This window comes from Tribolium madens, unplaced genomic scaffold (assembly GCF_015345945.1).
Source record: "Tribolium madens isolate multiple individuals breed KSU strain unplaced genomic scaffold, Tmad_KSU_1.1 Scaffold_11;HRSCAF=98;Tcas5.2_LG3b, whole genome shotgun sequence".
NCBI lineage: Eukaryota > Metazoa > Arthropoda > Insecta > Coleoptera > Tenebrionidae > Tribolium > Tribolium madens.
The window spans coordinates 3,814,705-3,836,888 of NW_025400975.1; the positions used below are offsets into that span (position 1 = coordinate 3,814,705).

Here is a 22,184-nt window from a genome sequence, read left to right on the forward strand (position 1 = left end):
TCGTCACCCTCATTTCCCTAAAATTTCCTTTCCAACTCAAACAACCGATACTACACCTATCCGAAACTTTAATATCGCGATTTTGCAATCACCCTTTCGCTCCACAACATCAAACAACACTTAAGCAAATGAGACCCTCCTGCAAATCTTTGATTAAATATCAACACGGATTTAGACCCTTTGGGCCCACTGAAAAATACCCTGAAATCATTAGCCCTCTCTGAAGCAGGTAGCATGCAATTAGCTGCTAACTGAATTATTAGGCGTCTAATTAAATCTAACAGGTAGAAGGGCGGTCTACCTACTTAGTTTCCAACTAGTAATTACATATTAGCAATGATTAGTACAACACTTTGTCCGGGATTTTGTTTTTAATGAAAATTTATCTAATAAAGTAGTTCCGGAGGAATTTACGTAAGGTTGCATGTGTACACGTAATCTGAGCGTCCTCTCAGGCAACATTTTCTATAAATTTCAAAAGTTATTGCAAGGATAAGTGTATGAAATGTTGAGGAGCCTCTTGAATAACTTTTTTATAACTCCTTTCTGACTTGATCTCAGCTCAAGACGTAAAACATCAAGAATGACTGATTAAGCCCAAAATACAAAATTCTTGTAACCGAGACAGGTGACAGTTTTAATTAATTACCATCGTAATTAATCACTTCCGAGGAGCTAAATCGCTCTAACAGAAAAATTCATTACTCGACCATGCGACAAATTTAATCCTATTTCATATTTCTTCTGTTTGTTCCATTTTTAATCAAAGCCAAAGTTGGAAAAGTTTTGTGACTGGGACACAGCTTTTCCATTTTGATTTCGAGGTGTTGCTAAACTTACCGCAAAACTTTCATAATCAGTTTAAAGTGAAGTTTTTTAWAAAAAACTGACTACCGCACCTTTTTTTTTTTAATTCTAGAATTGAGATAGAATTAGTTAATGAGATAATATATTATCATATTTTGCACTTTAGACAACCATTAGTACTTAATATCTTAGATTARCGTTGATAAAGTTAATTTATATATTTTACATAATTTAAAAAGTTCTAGTTTTGTTCAATTTCACTGTTTTTAAAATATCAAYAATTTAATTTATTTTACATTTTATCAAAAGAGCTGTCGACAAAAGAATTTCACAAAATTGTTTATTTAATTTACTTTTAATTTTTTTAAAGTTGTTTTTTAGTTTGTTCTTCTTCTTTTTAATTTTGTGAACTGCTGTACGAAATAGCCATTTTTTTTAGTTCATCACAATAATAGATTTAGTGTTCAAAATCTACTGTTTTTTATCTCAAAGTTAGCAAATCTATTAGAATAAGAAAGTTACTTTTTCATTTTCTTTATAAATATGCAATTCAAAAAAATGTGACTTACTATCTGAGATATCTTTTGTCAAAACTAATAAATCTAAATCTTGTAGATTTTTTATAAAACATATACATCGTCATAACATTGACAAAGTCAAGAAGCACAAGTTGTAAAGTTCTACTAACACCAATATAATAGAACTTCTGACTTATGAAATGTGACAAACTTCTTGAGTATTGGAGTACAACCGCAGGAGAATTTAACACATTATCACGACTGTCATCAACGCAAAGAAACCACACCAAAACGATAAATATAATGTAACTGTGTAACTTCTACAACATCAATAAATMTCATATTGTTTTTCAACACTTTGCTATTTTTATTGAAATTTTGTTTAGTGACAAAACACACCGAGAATAGCATCGTTTTTCATATTTTTCAAACTAAAAATGATCAAAGGACAAAATAATAGGACGTAATTTACATTCCAAGCTCATGGAACTGGCAATTGCAGAGTTCTATTATTTTTTTTCTTTTGCTTATTAAAGTTGTTTTTCTTGTGAGATATCCAGATTGAACTTTAGTTTTAGAAAAACATTTTGTCCATATTTAGAATTCGATATATCTTTTTTTTWAAMSRRKTTWWTTYYKKYCMAWTTYMARKWWTKSYTTKGGKWAAAWWAAAAAAAATAAAATACAAGTATTTGACCAAATTTTTAATCAAATTTTGTTGTAAAATGTAAGAACGATAAAAACTTAAATAAACAATACCCACTCTAAGCACGTATTTCATATAAACCATAAAATATGATCGATTTTGTAAACAAACATAAGGGTAAATTATTATCGCATTCTCTAGTAAAAAGGATTACAGTGTAGTAAAATCGGAAGTAAGACATCGCTTAAATCCCAATTTTCTCATTTTATCTTTAATATAAAGATTTCAGTTTGAGTTGTTTTTATTCTCTATTCTATGGTAATAGAAGCTTTAAATGCATTATTTTGAAAGCTGCAGTGATGTTTTGCATACTTAAAGCTTCTGCTAGAGCAGAACAAAATTAAAGCAAAACTCACAAACTCAGGAAAAAATAAACACTCCGTCCATTATTTGCATATTTGAACCAATTTCCCCCAAATACAAACATGCTTCAAGTCTGGCAAGTTTTAAAAAGTTATTTCGGAACAAATAATAAAAAATCTGTGAAACTTTTAGTCCTTTAAAACATCAGTGTCAACAAAACGGTGTGGACTCTTCTCATTACGAATCGAATAGTTTTTTCGTCAGTTTACCGCCCAAACATTCACTCAAGAATAAAATTAATTGAAAAATCTGAAATTCAAATTTGGGTTAACTTTAAAATTACCAATCGCATTCCGAACTTCGCCAACTTCATTAATTACACGCTACCCATCAATGGATTACCGCATGCATGACAAAATTAAAACATAATTTCAGCTCGGTTTGCTTAAAAACTCGATGGAAAACTTCAGCAAGTCGGTTAATGAAGAACGTGACCTCGCGCACAACTCTGATTTAAAGGAGGTTTCACGCATTCCAGAGACGACTTTGATTATGTTGCAAGATTCCACAGCACGATTTATTTATCCTTGAGGACGTCGATCGGGGACTATATTAAAACGCATAAACGAAGATTTATTGTCACTCAAATGTGACAAAAAGCATAAGTTTTAATGGCTTCGAGGGAGCTTTACGACAAAGCTTCATTTTTACCGCCAAAATTATTGTCTATCAAATTCTATTAACATTTTGATTTTATACCGAAAAGAGCAAATTACCGACGCGATAAAATCAAAATACGCACATGCAGGTAGGGGAGAGTCGGCCACGTTGCACCTGGACCTGGAAACGTTATACTTTTTCTATTGTAACCTCGAAAACAAGTATTATGTGATGTTTTATATTTTTTAATTAGTCTTAAAAATTGTTAAATTTGAAATTCAAATAATCTAATTTCCATAGCTTCTTAACTTTTCTTAGATAATAAAGTTAATTAAAAAATTAGTTAACTAAATTTCAACAAAATGTAAAAAAAGATAATTTTTAAGTAGTCTAACATCTACAAAATGTCCCTCTTTAGCTTTTTTTAGTTAATAAGAGAAAATAAAATTCTGTASGTTAAATTAAGAAAATTTTTTATAAATACCCCTTCACAAAATACTTTGTCTCTAAATATTTTGTCTTCAATCTTCTTTACCTTGTTGTCTTATATTGAATTATATATTTTTTTTAATAATATTGGTTGCAAAGGAGTATATTAAAATTTTTGTAATTTATTAAAAACAAAGAACACTATTAGTAGCAAAAACTCCTTGAAATTAAAAGATTTAGCCAAAATTATGCAATAAATAGCATAATTTGGTGAAAAACACATTATTMTTGCCTGTACCTCAAGGTGTTGGACGTTTTTTACCGAGTAACTTATTTTAATTGAGAAACTTATTACTAAAACTAAAAATGACCAAAATTTAGGTCCACTATACGTCATTTTCATTTGCTTCTCTAAAAAATTGAAGCGTTTTTTACCGAAAAATTCATTAAATTCAAAAAAATTGGCAAAAATAATGCAGAAAATGAAAAAAATTTAAACAATATGTTATATTTACATCTATCTCTGTAGGTTTTGGAAGATTTTTTACAGAAAATTCTATTATACATGATTATAGATTTAAATTTGGATGATTTCGGCGAAAGAAACAGAAAATCGGAAAACTGCATCTAAAAAGTGTTATTTTTTCGCTTATTTTGCTCTATTTTAAGCGCTTTTCCAAAAGAATACAGTGGCCAAATAATTGTATAAAAGCACAAAATTTTCAAATGTTTCTCTAGACTTTTGTAGATTTGGTCAAAATAATGCAAAAAACTAAAAAAAAAAACAGACCAAAAATAAAACTCGTCCGTTTCTCTAGAGAAACTAACAAAGTGTCTAAAATAGTGTAGGAAATGGTTTTCTTATATTTTGGGCGTTTTTTACTAAAAAAATTAGATTTAAAATATTTCGACAGCTAAAACTTAAAAATTAATAAAGCTATTGAAGAAATCTCATCATTTATCAAGTTCACTTAATATCATTAAAATAAAAAATAAAATAATTTTTAGATACTTTAACTTCCAAAAGAATGTTCCATCTTAACTTTTAGGAAAAAATCTGAATTCTGTAGATTAAGAAAATATTTCGACAGCAAAAAGTTAAAAATTAATAAAATTAATGAAGAAATCAGCATTTATCAAGTTCACTTAATTTCATTAAAATAAAAAATAAAATACAATAATTTTTAGATACTTTAACTTCCAAAAGGATGTTCCACCTTAACTTTTAGGAAAAAATCTGAATTCTGTAAATTAAGAAAAAAAAAGCAGTAGAATGTAAAATGTTACTTCTGGACCAGGATATTTGGCGTCTTAAAAAACAAGGCAGAATACAAAAATTTAAGTGTTTTCCAAAAGTAAACAATCGAAAAAGACCTAATACCTTCAAAAAAGCACAAATATTTATGCACCCCAAAAGTATCCAAATATCTGTAGACCACCAAAAATTAAGCATACGAAAAAAACCGTTAAAATCTCCCAAAATCATGCAAAACTATCTCAAGAACATTCTAAAAAACTCACAAAATACCTTGTTTTTAAACTCCCCAAATGGCTTTTTATTTCTGGACCAAGCCATTTGGCGCATGCATAAAAAAACTACATCAATTCAAAGAGTTATAATTCCCTTAAAAACGACGAGCCAACAATCTTATTCAAATTTCTTGGGTTTTCAACACTCAAAAATAGTATTTTTTCGTTTCTGGGCCAGGATGTTAAAAAGGTATTTTAAAAATTATTAAAGAAATTAAAATTATAGAAAAAAGGTCAAAGTTCCTCAGATTTAGATACCCAAAAATGGCTTTTCATTGATGGACAAGAATAATAAAAATTATTATTCTGGTCCATCAATAATAATTATTATTCTGGTCCATCAAATGGCTTGGGTCAGAAATAAAAAGCCATTTTTGGGTGTTTAAAAACAAGGTATTTTGTAAGTTTTCTTGAGTGTTCTTGAGATGATTTTATATAATTTTTTACACATTTTTAACGGTTATTTCGTGTGCCCAATAATCTGTAAACATATTTGGCATAAAAAATTGTGATTTTTAAAGATTTTAGGTCTTTTTCAATTGTTTACTTTTGAAAAACAGCTAAATTTTTAAGATTCTGCCTTGTTTTTTAAGACGCCAAATATCCTGGTCCAGAAGTAACATTTTACATCCTGCAAAAAACAATTAAAAACTTAAAAAACGATTTTCTCAATTTGAAATTTTGACAACTATTACATTAAAAAAAAAACCTAATTTCTAGATTGTCCTTTAATAAGTCCAAGTCATAAAAGAAAAAACTTTTTTAAAGACATTGTCTGTAAATATTTTTAAAAATTCAACATTTTTAATTTATTAAAAACAAAAACACTATTGTATCAAAAACAAAAATTCTGACCAATTTGACCATTGGACCAACAGGTGATTTTCCCCTACCTATTAAACCAATTATTTTTCTTTTACTTTGATAGCCATGCAATTCGCCCCTTAATATCCATAAAACCGAATTGGCGTTTCAATTATATCTCCAGTAAATAAGACAATAAAGTTGTCCCTTGAACCTCCACGAGACTCCAATGAAAATCAATGTCCCCTTGATATTAAGCAGTATTTATGCAGATAAGTGTACCGTAACGCAATAACTTAATTTATTAAACCCTTCCGCCCTTATTGTCTCTACCCAAACAATTAAACCGTCGAATACCCCATAAACGCATTTATGTCCTCCGATTTTACGACACAGAAAACGGGTGCATCAAAACACCCTCTGGGATAAAAATTTCCAATTTAAGGGTGGAATGCGGATGAGGGAGTTTTAATTTCGACCAAATTAATAAGTCGAGTGCGAAAATTATGTGTATGAATACCTCGGGGACTATTGCAATTTAAAACGGGATTAGGGCAAACTCCTCTGGAGCGTCTATCCGTGCAAACAAAAATTTCAAAGACGGGATTTTCGCACATGTGATGTAATTCGCATTTTCCGCCGCAATAATGTAATTAACAAGATGGCGTTTAACACCTTATTTTTATTGCTTGGAGATAATGTCATCAACCCCTAATTGCGCCAATCATTAACCCAATTCGCCCGCTACAAAAACAAAGTCGTTTATTTAACACGATGGGTTGATTACCTTGTAATTAGTTTTTGACTCGATCGAAATGCGATACAGCAGTCGGGATGAAGAAGGTGGAAATGTCAGTTTGATGGAAGGCAACGTCAAATTGTTTCATGTGAAAAAAATTGAAGAGATTGGCCAGTGAGAATATTTGATGGGCAAACACGAAGACGTAATCAACATTCGAGTTGTTTACTACCAACAGCTAGAGAGATAAGATAAAGGGAATATAATTACAAAGCTACGGAATTAATTATAAAATAGGAAAATTAACTAGGAGTTCCCGAGGGACTCACGCACGCAAAAAAACGAGTCGAATTTTGTTTTGATGAATTTTGTAATCAATTAATATAGTGATTCAGTGATTCAAAATCACTGGTGAATAGTAAACTTATTCAGTGATGAAAACTGAATATCCTAYTTGAACAATAAGATAAAAAACTTACATTTTATAGTTCACCAAGCTATTTCCCTGAAATCGTTCAGAAAATTGCAAATTTAAAACTAATATTCTTTAGTTTTTTTTCTACAGATTTGGGGCCTTTATCACCGAAAAACTAATGAAATGTAAAACATTTGTCCAAATTGGCACAGAAAATTACAGAATTAAGTCTAAAATGGGTTATTTTCGACGGTTTTCATGCGTTTTTCATTAAGAAAAACATTAAATATAAAATATTTCGACAGCAAAAAGTTCGTGAAATTAAAAGATTTAGCCACAATAATGCAAAAAAATAGCATAATTTAAACAACACATTATTCTTGCCTGTTCCTCAAAATGTTGGACGTTTTTGCCGAATGAATAAGTTATTTTAACTAGAAAACTTTTATTACTAAAACTGAAAATGACCAAAATTTTAAGTCCACTATCTACTTCTCTAAAAACTTAAAGCGTTTTTTACCGAAAAAATATTAGCAAAAAGAATGCAGAAAATAAAAACCTTGAACAAAATGCTATATTTTCCTCTATTTCTCTAGGTTTTAAAAGATTTTTTTCACAGAAAATCTTATTAAGTATAAGTTTTTATAGAATTTGAATAATTTTGGCAAAAAAACAGTAAACCGCAGAATTGTATCTAAAAAGTGTATTTCTCGCTTGTTTTGCTCTCTTTTTAAGCGCTTTTCCAAAAGAAATGCAGCAAAATCAAAACCAACCCTCAAAATTTTCAACTGTTTCTCTAGATTTTTGTAAAAAATAAAAAGAATTAAAAGATTTGGCCAAAATAATGCAAAAATCAGGCCAAAAACGCCTTAATTTGATCCGTTTCTCTAGATTTCATTTCATAAAATGTGAAATATTTGTCCAAACTAGTGCGTTTTAACTAAAAAAAAAAAACATTAGATTTAAAATATTTCGGCAGCAAAAACTGCCTAAAGTCAAAATATTTAGCCAAAATAAACAATAAATTTGACAAAAAAACAAGATTTTTTATCAAATGTCTATATTTCAATTGAGAAATTTATTATTAAAATAAAGATTTCACTTAATCTACACATTAAATGACAAAAATTTAAGTCCACAATGCGTTATTTTGACAAAATTTGATAGAAATGCAGAAAATAAAAATTGATCAAAAACGTTTTAKTTTAGTCTAATTCTCTAGGTTTTAAACGATTCTCACAAATAAATTTGGATAATTTGGGCGAAAAAAGACAGAAAATCGCAAAACTGGAACTAAAAACGAAATTTCTTTGCTTGTTTTGATCCATTTAAAGCGTTTTTCAACAAAAAATACAGTAAAATAAAAAAAATGGTTATTATATTGCAAAAAAACACAAAATTGTTAACTGTTTCTCTAGTTTTTGGTCGAAACTAACAAAATTTGAAAGATTTAGTCAAAACACAAAAAAATGAAAAAATTAGGCTTATGTCTTATTTCCCCTCGTTTTTTCCTCCTTTTTTCACCGAAAAACTAACACAAATGTAAAATATTTGGCCAAAATAGTGCAGATAATCAAAAGATTTAGCCAAAACAGACAAAAAAGACAGAAAATCACAAAACTCGATCTGAAAACGTTATTTTTTCGCTTGTTTTGATCCATTTAAAGCGCTTTTGAACAAGAAATACAGTAAAATAAAAAAATGATTAAAATATTGCAGAAAAACACAAAATTGTCAACTGTTTCTTTAGATTTTTGTATAGGTAAGATAAAAAATTTGAAAGATTTGGTCAAAATAATGCAAAAATACTTCCGTCCATGTCTCTAGATTTAAAGCCCTTTTTTCACCAAGAAACTAACAAAATGTGAAATGTTTGTAAAATATAGTGCAAAAAATCGTTTTCCTATGTTTTGGGCGTTTTTCACTAAAAAAAGGCATTAGATTTAAAATATTTCGGCAGCACAAACTCCCTAATTCGACCAAAATACAAGATTTTTGTCTGTTCTTCTAGATGTTAGGTGGTTTTTTTTACCGAAAGTGTATTTCAATTGAGAAACTTATTATTAAAGCAGAGATTTCCCTAAATCTAGAATATTTTAAAATTTCTGCGAAGCGAAGAGAATTTTTTAGTATTCGTTTTATCTCATTAAAAATTCAAACTTTTTAAAACCTCCAAGCTTAAAATTCATCAAATATAAAAAAGACACAATGTAAATAATGTAAAGTCCGAATTAGCGAAGTTAGTTGTTAAAAAATTCTTCATGGAGTTTATAAACAACTATTGCAAATTCTATAAACAAGAAATTATTTGTTATAAATCTACTAAACAAGAGAGAAAGTATAGAACTGCTCAAAAATAAGATAAAAATGATATTTTTTTAACGTGTAGATGAAAAAGCATGTTAAACATCTATTGTTTCTGCAAGATCACTAATTAATTACTTCAAATTTCATTAAAAAAAAANTTCCTCCTTTTTTCACCGAAAAACTAACACAAATGTAAAATATTTGGCCAAAATAGTGCAGATAATCAAAAGATTTAGCCAAAACAGACAAAAAAGACAGAAAATCACAAAACTCGATCTGAAAACGTTATTTTTTCGCTTGTTTTGATCCATTTAAAGCGCTTTTGAACAAGAAATACAGTAAAATAAAAAAATGATTAAAATATTGCAGAAAAACACAAAATTGTCAACTGTTTCTTTAGATTTTTGTATAGGTAAGATAAAAAATTTGAAAGATTTGGTCAAAATAATGCAAAAATACTTCCGTCCATGTCTCTAGATTTAAAGCCCTTTTTTCACCAAGAAACTAACAAAATGTGAAATGTTTGTAAAATATAGTGCAAAAAATCGTTTTCCTATGTTTTGGGCGTTTTTCACTAAAAAAAGGCATTAGATTTAAAATATTTCGGCAGCACAAACTCCCTAATTCGACCAAAATACAAGATTTTTGTCTGTTCTTCTAGATGTTAGGTGGTTTTTTTTACCGAAAGTGTATTTCAATTGAGAAACTTATTATTAAAGCAGAGATTTCCCTAAATCTAGAATATTTTAAAATTTCTGCGAAGCGAAGAGAATTTTTTAGTATTCGTTTTATCTCATTAAAAATTCAAACTTTTTAAAACCTCCAAGCTTAAAATTCATCAAATATAAAAAAGACACAATGTAAATAATGTAAAGTCCGAATTAGCGAAGTTAGTTGTTAAAAAATTCTTCATGGAGTTTATAAACAACTATTGCAAATTCTATAAACAAGAAATTATTTGTTATAAATCTACTAAACAAGAGAGAAAGTATAGAACTGCTCAAAAATAAGATAAAAATGATATTTTTTTAACGTGTAGATGAAAAAGCATGTTAAACATCTATTGTTTCTGCAAGATCACTAATTAATTACTTCAAATTTCATTAAAAAAAAAATACTACACGTAAAGCTAAAAAAATTAGAAAATTTACGCTAATTAAGTTCTCTAAATTAGACCCTAGTACAAAAAATGGATAAAAAAGTAGGTTTTACACTTTTTTACACTGTTTTCTCTGGCTTTAACCAGCAACCCAAAATGTACAAATAAATACGGAAAAAACACGATCCTGCTAATTTAAAAAAGTTCTTTCATAGCATTGACTCGTATTTGATGGCAATAAAAAAATAAAGCAAAAAAAAACATTCTATTCAACCCCTATTACAAATTTCCGATTTGCACCTTGGCTATTGAAGCGAAAACATGAAAACATTTTTAACCTAATTAGCCGAAAACTTTGTAAATCACAACAAAGTGACATTTGTTTTATTATTTCCTCAAACTTTCGACTCCTAATTCCAATCAAAGATAAACGAAATCGAGTCCACACAAATRACCCAAATTTAAGCCACAGTGCGYTATTTTGWCAAAATTTGGTAAAAAATAATGCAGAAAATAAAAATTGATCAAAAACGTTTTATTTTAGTCTATTTCTCTACGTTTTAAACGATTCTCACAAATGAATTGGATAATTTGGGCGAAAAAGGACAGAAAATAGCAAAACTGGATCTAAAAACGTAATTTCTTTGCTTGTTTTGATCTATTRAAAGCGCTTTTTAACAAAAAAATACAGTAAAATAAAAAACAGGTTAAAATATTGCATAAAACCACAAAATTGTTAACTAATTCTCTAGGTTTTGGTAAAAACTAACAAAATTTGAAAGATTTAGTCAAAACATGCAAACATGCCTAAAATGCCTTATTTTCCCGAGTTTTTTTCATATTTAGAGCCTTTTTCACTGAAAAACTAACAAACTGTATGTAAAATATTTATCCAAAATAGTGCAGATAAAAGATTTAGCCAAAATAAACAAAAAATCGCAAACTTACCAAACTTTTCTTGTAAAATAAATAAATCGTGAGTAAAATATTTGTGATTTAGAGGAGATGCTTTTACTGTTATTATGAATAATTCAATTTTTTTTCATAAGAATTTGAACGGTGCAAACTTTTCGATTTAAAATTCAACACAATAACAAATTTTCTGACTAAACTGTCAAAGACTTTTGAAATAAAAATTAAATTAATTACATTAAAATAAAAACAGTTAATGTAAGCTATGAAAATTAAAAATGCTATCTAGAAAAAACTTTAATAAATTTGGCTATTTTGGGCAATAAAAGACAGTAAATCGCAAAACTGCATCTAAACAACATTATTTTTTCGCTTGTTTTGATCCATTTAAAGCGCTTTTCAACAAAAAGTACAGTAAAATCAAAAAATTTGGCTAAAATATTGCAGAAAAAAATTGTCAACTGCTCTCTAGATTTTAGTAGAAGAAAGATTTGGTCAAAAAGTGCAGAAAATAAAAAAAATCATACCTAAAATGCCTTATTACCGCTCGTTTTTCCATATTTAGAGCCTTTTTCACAAAAAACTAACAAAACGTAGAATATTTGTCAAAAATAGTGTAGATAATCAAAAGATTTAGTCAAAACAGACAAAAAAATCGCAAAATTTGATCAAAAAGACAAAAATTTTGCCTGCTATTCTAAATCTTGCGTGTTTTTTACCGAATGTTTATTGCAATTGAGAAACTTATTATTAAAACAGAGATTTCCCTAAATCTAGAATATTTTAAAATTTCTGCGAAGCGACGAAAATTTTTTAGTATTCGTTTTATATTATTAAAAATTCAAACCTTATAAAACCTCCAAGTTTCATTATATATAAAAAGACACAATGTAAATAAACATAGAAAGTCCGAATTAGTGAGGAATCTATAGCTGTAAAAAAAATACTACACGTAAAACTAAAAGAATGAGAAAATTTACGCTAATTAAATTCTCTAAATTAGACCCCAGTACAAAAAATGGATAAAAAAGTAGATTTTACGCTTTTTCACTGTTTTCTCTGGCTTTAACCCGTAACCCAAAATGTACAAATAAATACGGAAAAAACACGATCCTGCTAATTTAAAAAAGTTCTTTCAATGCATTAACTCGTATTTGATGGCAATAAAAAAAATTAAAGCAAAAAAAAACATTCTATTACAAATTTCCGATTTGCACCTTGGCTATTGAATCGAAAACATAAAAACATTTTTAACCTAATTAGCCGAAAACTTTGTAAATCACATCAAAGTGACATTTGTTTCATTATTTCCTAAAACTTTCGACTCCTAATTCCAATCAAAGATAAACGAAATCGAGTCCACACTTGACCGCAGCTTCCATTTGGGAAAATTTGCWATTCCTACACACAATTTAGCAATGGTATAATGATCCATTAGCGAACGACATCATATGACTTTGTGATGGCGAAATAGGGAGACAAAGCCGTTCAATTTGGACGATTTGTCCTGTTTGAATTGCACCAGTTGAACTATTAATTATTGGGGAAACGCTCGATGAACTCCCGAGGGACTCACCTTATAGGCTAATGAACAAAATATCAAACGGTCAAGTGGCCCTTATCACGCGCTTATCTCRTATTAAAATGTATAGGGCGCCACTCCAGCCCTGTGTCTACCAATGATTTATCTCAGAATCAGATGATTAAACAAAACAAACAAAAATCGAGCGACAAGGGATTAAACAAATAACCGATAAAAGAACAACAACTAGATTAATTCTCTCCGATTCGTTATTTTCTGGAAGTAATCTCGGGATTAAGATAAAAAAAATCGAATCCGAAGTATTTCATTCACTTGATTCAATTGAGAACATCGCACTGATTTCAAGATTTGTCTTATCACAGATAAATAAGATAGAACTACTGGTAAAAATAATAGTGTGATGGTTTGCCCTAATAAAATCAAGTCGGTTGTGAGTGTCCAGGATGTGTCACTTGGTAATTGGCTGAGGTATGTCCACGCCCACTTCCAGACTTGTTTTTATATTAATTTCCACAATGTATTAACTTTTGACATAAACGCCAATTAGTTAATTGTTTATTTTCTATAAGCCACTTGTTGATCTAGTCATCGCAATAATCAAGGTCATGTTTGCGGTGTAATTATTTTTAATAGGGCTCATCTAGGGACGGAAATCTAATTTAATTTCCTTGAGTGTAACGACTTTAGAACAAAACTCCATCATGGTAATTATTAGCCGGCGCCATCAAACGCAATTATAATAAGACGGCCATTTTTCCTTTTCAAAGAGTTGTTTTGTGAAGAAAATATCAATTACGTGTCAATTAGCAAAATCTAACTCGGAGCAAAAAGAATATGCTTTGTTTCAACAGGAAACAAACAAATTTAATTATTTTCGGATCACGATTCGAATCCTCTTCATAACAAGCGACAAATAATTCTAAAGTTCAACAGTTATCCTCTTATGTCCATTATATTCACCTACAAGCGGATTGGGAGCTTTGCAAAGACCAGATGTGCCCCCAAATGGAGTTCGCCCCAATTTTCGCACGCGTTTTGAAACGTTGAAAGTCAAAAGCTTCGAAATCAAATAGTAAAATTTTGGTTTGAGTAAATAGAGAACTGCTTTTATCGCAATAAAAAGTGTGAGAGTAATCATTATTAATTGTGATAAATCTCCTCCAGCGCCAGTCTTGAGCTTTCTCATCTTAAGAGGATTTCAAGCTTTGTTCTAGCATTAAACGATTATAGTTCCACAGTTCTATCTCTTTATGGTTTTTAGCAAAATCCAGAAAATCCCGACASGGTAATATTTCTATTCAAAATCTCATACACCCTAAGATTTGTGCATCTTTCTACTACAGTCTTAAAGTTATCACGTTTTCTCGGAATAAAATATGTTCCGTAAACCGGAGATTAGCACAAAAATATCAATTTAAATTTGAATAATTTTGGCAAAAAAAAAACAGAAAACCGCAAAGTTGTATCTCAAAAATTGTTATTTATCGCTTGTTTTGTTCTATTTAAAGCGCTTTTTCRGAAGAAATACAGTGAAATCAAAACAAAAGCACAAAATTTTCAACCGTTTCTCTAGATTTTTGTATAAATTGAAAAAATTTAAAAAATTTGGGCAAAATAATACAAAAATCAGGCCAAAAATGCTTTACTTTGGTCCGTTTCTCTAAATTTAAAGCCATTTTTTCATCGAGAAACTAACAAAATGTGAAATATTTGTCCAAAATAATACGTTTTTCACTAAAAAAAAACATTACATTTAAAATATTTCGGCAGCAAAAACTGCCTAAAATCAAAAGATTTGTCCAAAGTAAACAAAAAATTTTACCAAAATACAGGTTTTATTTAGATGTTGGATGTTTTTTTACCGAATGTGTGTATTTCAATATGTGTATTCAATTGAGAAACTAATTATTAAAACAAAGATTTCACTAAATCTACACATGAAATGACCAAAATTTAAGTTAATTTGAGAAAATTTGGTAAAAAATAATGCATAAAATAAGAAATTGATCAAAAACGTTTTAATTTAAACTATTTCCCTAGGTTCTAGACAATTTAATAAATTTGGATAATTTTGGCGAAAAAAGGCAGAAAATCACAAAACTGTATCTAAAAACGTTATTTTTTCGCTTGTTTTGATCCATTTAAAGCGCTTTTCAACAAGAAATAGAGTAAAATAAAAAAACCGGTTAAAATATTGCAGAAAAACACAAAATTGTCAACTGTTTCTTTAGATTTTTGTATAAGATAAAAAATTTGAAAGATTTGGTCAAAATAATGCAAAAATACTTTCGTCCGTTTCTCTAGATTTAAAGCCCTTTTTTCACCGAAAAACTAACAAAATGTGATGCAAACTAGTGCAAAAAATCGTTTTCCTATATTTTGGGCGTTTTTCACTAAAAAAAAAAACATTAGATTTAAAATATTTCGGCAGCAAAAACTCCCCTTAAAATCAAAAGATTTGGCCAAAATAAACACAAAATTAGACCAAAATACAAGATTTTTGTCTGTTCTTCTAGATATTGAGTGTTTCAATGTGTATTTCAATTGAGAAACTTATTATCAAAACAAAGATTTCACTAAATCTAGACATAAAATAACCAAAATTTAAGTCAACAAAGCGTTATTTTGACAAAATTTGGTAAAAAAAATAATGCAGAAAATAAAAAAATTAAACAAAAACGTTTTGTTTTAGTCTAATTCACTAGGTTTTAAACAATTTTCACAAAAAAATTTGGATAATTTAGGAGAAAAAAGACAGAAAATCGTAAAAATGGATCTAAAAACGTTATTTTTTGCTTGTTTTGATCCATTTAAAGCGCTTTGCAACAAGAAATAGAGTAAAATAAAAAAATTGGTTAAAATATTGTAGAAAAACACAAAATTGTGAACCGTTTCTCTAGATTTTGGTAGAAGCTAACACAATTTGAAAGATTTGATCAAAAATGCAGAAAACAAAAAATCAGACCTAAAATGCTTTATTTCCCCCCGTTTTTTTATGTTTAGTAACTTTTTCACTAAAATACTAACAAAATGTGAAATATTTGTCTAAAATAATGTAGATAATCATAAGATTTAGCCAAAATAGACACAAAATCGCAAACTTACCAAACTTTTCTTGTAAAATGAGTAAAGCATGAGTAAAATATTTGTTCCAGTAATTTCAGAAAAATCCCATTAATTTCATTAATCCATCGTAATTCTATTGTTTTCAGATTAATTCCAAATTAAGTTCTGTAATTCCAACTTAATTTTCGAAATTCCGACTTAATTTTCGTTATTTCAAAATAATTTCTGTAATATTAAACTAATTCCGATAGTTCTAAAAAATTCAACGTAATTTATTCCTCGGAATAAAATATGCTCTGCAGGAAGTTCCATAGGCCGCAAAAACTTTTCCGAAAAACAAGAAGGCTAGTTGCATCTTAATGTCGACTTACAAAAGTTTAATTGAGTTTAGTTACCTTTCCTCATCAAACATTGCAAAGTTTTTACTTTACAAACTTTTCTTCTAAAATAAATACATCGTGAGTAAAATTTTTGTGTTTTAGGGGAGATGCTTTTACTGTTATTACGAATAATTCAAATTTTTTTCATAAAACATTTCGATTTAAATCCCAACACAATAACAATTTTTCTGACGAAACTGTCAGTTTTTCAAAATAAAAAATTAAATTGATTAAAATAAAAACAATTAATAAAAGTTATAAAAATTAATCATTTTGTAAAATACTATCTAGAGATTCTGGTCAAAATAACACAAAAAAATAACTCAATAATAAATAAAAATGAAATGTATCAAAAAACTGTTAACCTGAAAAAATTGTGAACAATAATTCCAGTTCCAAAAAAATTCCACAAAAATTCCAGTAATTATTTTCAGATTATTTCATATAATTCCAAATTATTTTATTTATTCCTAATTGATTCCAATTTTAGTTCTAAGAAATGCAACGTCATTTAAAAAATATGTAATAATTCAAAAAAAAAATCAGTAAAATCAAAAAGATGCGAATTATAGTAATTTCAAAAAAATCCCAGTAATTCACAAATAACTCCAGTAATTCCAAAAAAGTGCTACCGAAATTCCAGTAATTTCATTAATCCATCGTAATTTCATTGTTTTCAGATTAATTCATATAATTATTCTAAATTAATTCCTGTAGGTAATCCCAATAGTTCTAAAAAATTCAACGTAATTTATTCGTCGGAATAAAATATGCTCTGCAGGAAATTCCATAGACCAGAAAAACTTTTCGGAAAAACAAGAAGACTAGTTGCATCTTAATTTCTTAATATGGACTTACAAGTGTTTAATTGAGTTTAGTTACCTTTCCTCATCAAACACTGCAAAGTTTTACCTTCCAACTTTTCTTGTAAAATAAATAAAAATCGTGAGCAAAATATTTGTGATTTAGAAGAGATGCTTTTACTGTTATTACGAATAATTCAAATGGAACATTTTGCAATATTACTCCAGATAATAACGCAGTGATTGATGATCAAATGTATAATAAACATGTCCGCAAATGCGTTCTTTTTTAGTCTCAATTGAGACAAAATAAACCAAGTGGATAGGGAACGACTCTGGAACAAACTCCAAGTTTGGAAAATTGGAGAAAACATCAAAACTAACACAACAATTATTTAATCCGTGTTTTATTTGTGTTGATTTAAGATCCTTGCGAAAAAATTCCTGTTTTTAGAACGTAAAACCCCAAAAACAAGCTCACCTATCAGGCCAAGTGCGGTTTTTCCCACAAATCTCTTAAATTTATAATCATATCTGCGATCAGTTGGCGATAAATCAAACGTTGGAAATTCACACCGCATCAAACTCGAGAGAAAAAAATACATTTCAATGTAAATACGTCCGAAATAAGTGTCTCCGTCAAGACCGCCGATTTGTGTTTGAATAATAAACAAGAAGTGTGTAAAACACATTTGAATTTATATTAGGTTTTTAGACGGAATAAACCCAAACAGTTTCAAGTATTCATTCCCACAATAATTCCTTTCAGAACAGTTCAAAACGATAATAAACACACCCGCACTCATTACGCTTTATTTCCAGTCGCATCGAAAACTTCACTGTGGGAAATTATGAAGTTTGAACAACTTTCAACCTCCTAAAAATGACGAATATTTACGTCAAGAAAATCGTGGAGGATCAGGAAAAGGCGCGAAAAGTGGCTGAAGAAAAATGCATTTCGATGTTTGGACCAGGAGTGTTGCAGGAATTCGCTGAACCAATTTATAACGAAACTGAGAAAAGTGAGTTTTTTAAATACAATTATTTTTTACTAATTTGCGTTTTGTAGCTCTGAGATGTCCAGCGTTTTGGGATACTGTTCTTTGTTGGCCTGACACTCCCTCCGGTGCTGTCATAAACCAGTCGTGTCCCAGCTATGTCGCTGGTTTTCTTGCGGTAAATCATTGCTTAATATTTTTTACCCGTAAAATATCTAAATATTTATTTAGTCGAGCAATGCAACTCGTCAATGTATGGAAAATGGTAGTTGGTATATAAAGGATAACAGGACGTGGACCAATTACAGCAGTTGTTATAAAGATAAAATTACCACAATTTACCTTGATTTGAATAAGACAAACATATCAGGGGTTCTACAGGTAAGAAATGAGGTTAAAATTATGACAAAACTAAAAAAAATATTTTTTTGGCCAGAAATACGCCCCAGTCGTCCAAGTCATATCAGAAACGGGCTACATAGTCTCCTTTGCCACCCTCATTATCGCATTTGCTATCATGTTGTTCATCAAGTAAGTACATTGAAGGTTATTTAAACAAAAGAAAGTTAAGGATTAAATTAAAACATTAAGCAACGGATTAAAAAAAATTGGCAACACTGAACAATATATTCTGTCTCAATGTTGCCAACTTAATTTCAAAGGGTCAGGCCACTTTGATCAGAAATTTAATTGCTCGCATGGTTTAAATTCATCTGCAGTTGGAAAAAGTCAAAAGTTTCTCCTGAAAAAACTTTCATACGAAATAATTTTGCTCGCGCCCCAGAGGTAAATGCTATATAAGGTAAGATACCAAAAACATGGAGAAAACGTTAAAAACATTATCCATAAAAATTTCGAAGTTATGAGAATTTAAAATTTGCACAAAGTTCAAAGTTTCCAGGCTATTAGAAGAGGAAACAAGGAAATAAATATCAGAATTTTTTAAACAATTTTTCTGTGTTCCTGGTATCTCATCTTACTTAAAATTTTTCTCTAGAGCGCGAGTACTGACACCCTGTATTTGTGATTAATTACGATTTTTATGCTAAACTGGTTATATTTTAGTGTAAAAAACGGATTTTTTTTTAAAACTAAGTGAACAATTTTTAATTCACTTAAAAAAAATGTTTCATAAACTATCAATGTTTTCCAAAATAAAAAAATAAATTAATTAGATTCAAACAAAAATTAATTAGAAAACTATACAAATTAATCATTGTGTAAAATCCTATCCTAGAAACTGACTAGAAATTCTGGTAAAAATGACACAAAAAATAACGCAATAACAATTAAAAATAAACTTAAAAAAATGTGTACCTACAACTAATTCCAGTTAGAAAAAATTCCACAGAAATTTCAGTAATTTCAATAAACCATCGTGTAATTTCATAGTTTGCAGATTAGTTCCTATAATTTCAAATTATTTCCTGTAATTCCAACTTAGTTTTCCCAATTCTAAAATAATTCTTCTAATTCCAAATGGATTCCAATATTAGTTCTAAGAAATTCGACGTAATTTTGAAAAGAAATAATTTGCAATAATTCTTAAAAAAAAATCTGTAATCCCAAAAAGAGATATACTTTCAAGAAGAATTCCGATAATTTCAGAAAAAATCCACTAATTCACGAATAATTCTAGTACTCTAGAAATTCCAGTAATTTCATTAATCCATCGTAATTCTATTGTTTCCAGATTGATTCCAAATTTAATTCCTGTAATTTCAATTGAATTTTCGAAATCCGACTTAATTTTTGTTATTCCCAAATAAATCCTGTAATTCCGAATTAATTCCACTAGTTCTAAAAAATTCAGTGTAATTTTCAAAAGAAATTACCTCCGCTAATTACAAAAGGAATTTCAGTAATTCCAAAAAAATTGAGTAATTCACAAAGAATTGCAATAATTCCAAACAATAATCCAAAGATAATTTTAATAATTCCAAATAATTTGAAAGAATATTGATTAAATTCCAAAAATTTCTAACACTAATTCCAGAGTTAACGGCCCCTCGTAAAGTGTGTTCATAATTTTTACAATAATAAAGTAAAATCTACGAAATTTTTTCTTCTTAAATCACATTGTAAACTTTACGAATTAGTCTGTAAAGTAAATCACAAATTGCGAGATGTTTATTTTTTTTAATTTAAAACATGATATAAAAAATTGCGATTTCAAAAAACGATTAAAAATACCGAGAAAATATACAGGCTGTTAAAAAACGATTGTAAAATATTTCAGGAGGTATAGTATGAACCAAAACGGTTTCGGAAATATCAAAAATTATTCGTTTTTTGACACATTTTGACAAAAAAAGAACCTTCTAGTACACATTCTAAAAATTTTCACATTCGATATCTCCGAAACCGTTACTTTGTGGACCCATAATTGTTAAGACTTTTTTGTTTATTTTGGTCCATACTATTACCTCCTTAAATATTTTGCAATCTTTTTCTCACACCCTGTATAAATCTCTAATAAGATAAATATTTTTTTTAGTTTTTTGTTTTTTGAATATAAATTAATTTCTTTACCTACTTACATGATACGATCTATAATTTCAAAGTACTTAGAGTGCTATTATCACGTTAGTGGAAAATATCATTTTTTTTAATGTAATATTCAAAATGACTCAAAACTTAAATTGTTTCTCTAGTCTGCGTGAGTTTATTTATGCAATTTTTATCTACATTTTTGCAACTTTACGATGCTTTTAATACCAATTCTCGCGTCATATTTTGTGAAGTTATCCTGCAATTGTCGCGCCACTTGCCCACATTTCCAAGGCAAAAGGCGGTTTATGGCATTATTATTCATAACCGCGGCATAAAAAGGCCCATTTTTGACACTGCTATCTTTTAAAGGAAACTCCATTGTGCCCGAAACATTCTCCACATGCATCTCTTCGCCTCCTTCATTCTCCGCGCCCTCACATTCATCGTAATCAAAAGCACTTTCGTCGAAGGTCTTGGTTTACCTTCGGATCTCAATTACCGGAACGGCTCTCTATACTTCGATATAAATTCCGAGGTTGCTCTTTTCTATTTTTCACCACACAAATAACTTTCTCATTTCAGACCAATAACTGGGCTTGTAAACTACTGACGAGTCTGTGGCAGTATTTTATCACAGCTAATTACTCATGGATCTTAATGGAAGGCTTGTATTTGCACAACTTGATCTTCAGGGCACTTTTTGCAGACTCTAGTAATAGCATTAGGTGGTATGTCGTGATGGGATGGGGACTACCATTGATTATTATCGGGTTTTGGGTCGCTGCGCGACTTTTAGTGGAGGATAATCTGTGTTGGACCACCCATGMAAACTACGACGTGTTTTTGATCATTGGAATACCCACCATGGTGTCCATTTTGGTACCAACCAACTTGAAAAGTTTCAAGTCTAGTTTCAGTGTTTTCAGATCAATTTATTGTTGTTTATGAGGATCTCGATGGTACTTTACAGCAAACTACGATCACCAATCAATGAAGACTCCCGGAGGTACCAAAAGTGGGTCAAATCAACCCTAGTCCTAGTACCCTTATTCGGCGTCCATTATGCACTATTCCTAGCACTGTACTATCTGATCAAAACGAACAAAATAGTGGAAGTGGTTTGGCTATTCTGCGACTTGTTGTTTGGCAGTTTTCAGGTACTTAATCCTGTGATAATTTGGGATGATTGAGTACCGTTTTAGGGCTTCTTTGTGGCCATTCTTTACTGCTTCCTCAACGGCGAGGTCAAGTCAGAAATCCAGCCACACCTCTACTACTTTTTGACATATCTCGCCACTAACAAATACTCCAAGTGCTTGTTTCCTTGCCGAAAGAAGTTCCTAAGGTTCTTGCCCCGACTATTTTACTTTTAAATACAAAAAAATTTTTAGATCAGTTGTGGGCAGGTCGTCAGTTTGCACGACTATGTCTTGTAGCTCTCTCTACACCAATGGTGTTTTGCACCGCAACAGCAAATGTCGGCTGGATTCGCTTCCAAAAAACAAGMCCACTGGTGAGTTTTCCACGGAAATGAACAAATTTTATMGTGGTTTGTTTCTAGATAAGCCGAAAGATCACTTTTGTAATAATCCGTCGAGGAGGAATTCCAGGTCGCAGCGACATTCCCAAGCTTTCAATTCGTCGGCAACCATTCCAGTGAGTGTAAAAGTTC

The 22,184-nt window shown here is 29.6% G+C and overlaps 1 protein-coding gene across 3 annotated transcripts in view; it reads left to right on the forward strand.

Moving 5' to 3' along the window:
• The window catches only part of LOC123004305 (parathyroid hormone/parathyroid hormone-related peptide receptor-like), a 30,112-nt gene that overhangs the window by 7,596 nt on the left and 332 nt on the right, over positions 1–22,184 (forward strand). For 2 of the 3 annotated variants that reach the window (XM_044397516.1, XM_044397509.1), the window contains exons 2-11: positions 17,844–18,043; positions 18,091–18,197; positions 18,251–18,400; positions 18,456–18,550; positions 20,882–21,047; positions 21,095–21,391; positions 21,439–21,669; positions 21,715–21,857; positions 21,904–22,025; positions 22,074–22,168. In XM_044397516.1, coding sequence (XP_044253451.1) covers positions 17,905–18,043; positions 18,091–18,197; positions 18,251–18,400; positions 18,456–18,550; positions 20,882–21,047; positions 21,095–21,391; positions 21,439–21,669; positions 21,715–21,857; positions 21,904–22,025; positions 22,074–22,168 — 1,545 coding nt within the window. In that variant the 5' untranslated portion in view covers positions 17,844–17,904. Of the gene's footprint in view, positions 1–13,109; positions 13,241–17,843; positions 18,044–18,090; positions 18,198–18,250; positions 18,401–18,455; positions 18,551–20,881; positions 21,048–21,094; positions 21,392–21,438; positions 21,670–21,714; positions 21,858–21,903; positions 22,026–22,073; positions 22,169–22,184 lie in introns of those variants that run through there. The other variant, XM_044397500.1, reaches the window with a different exon arrangement.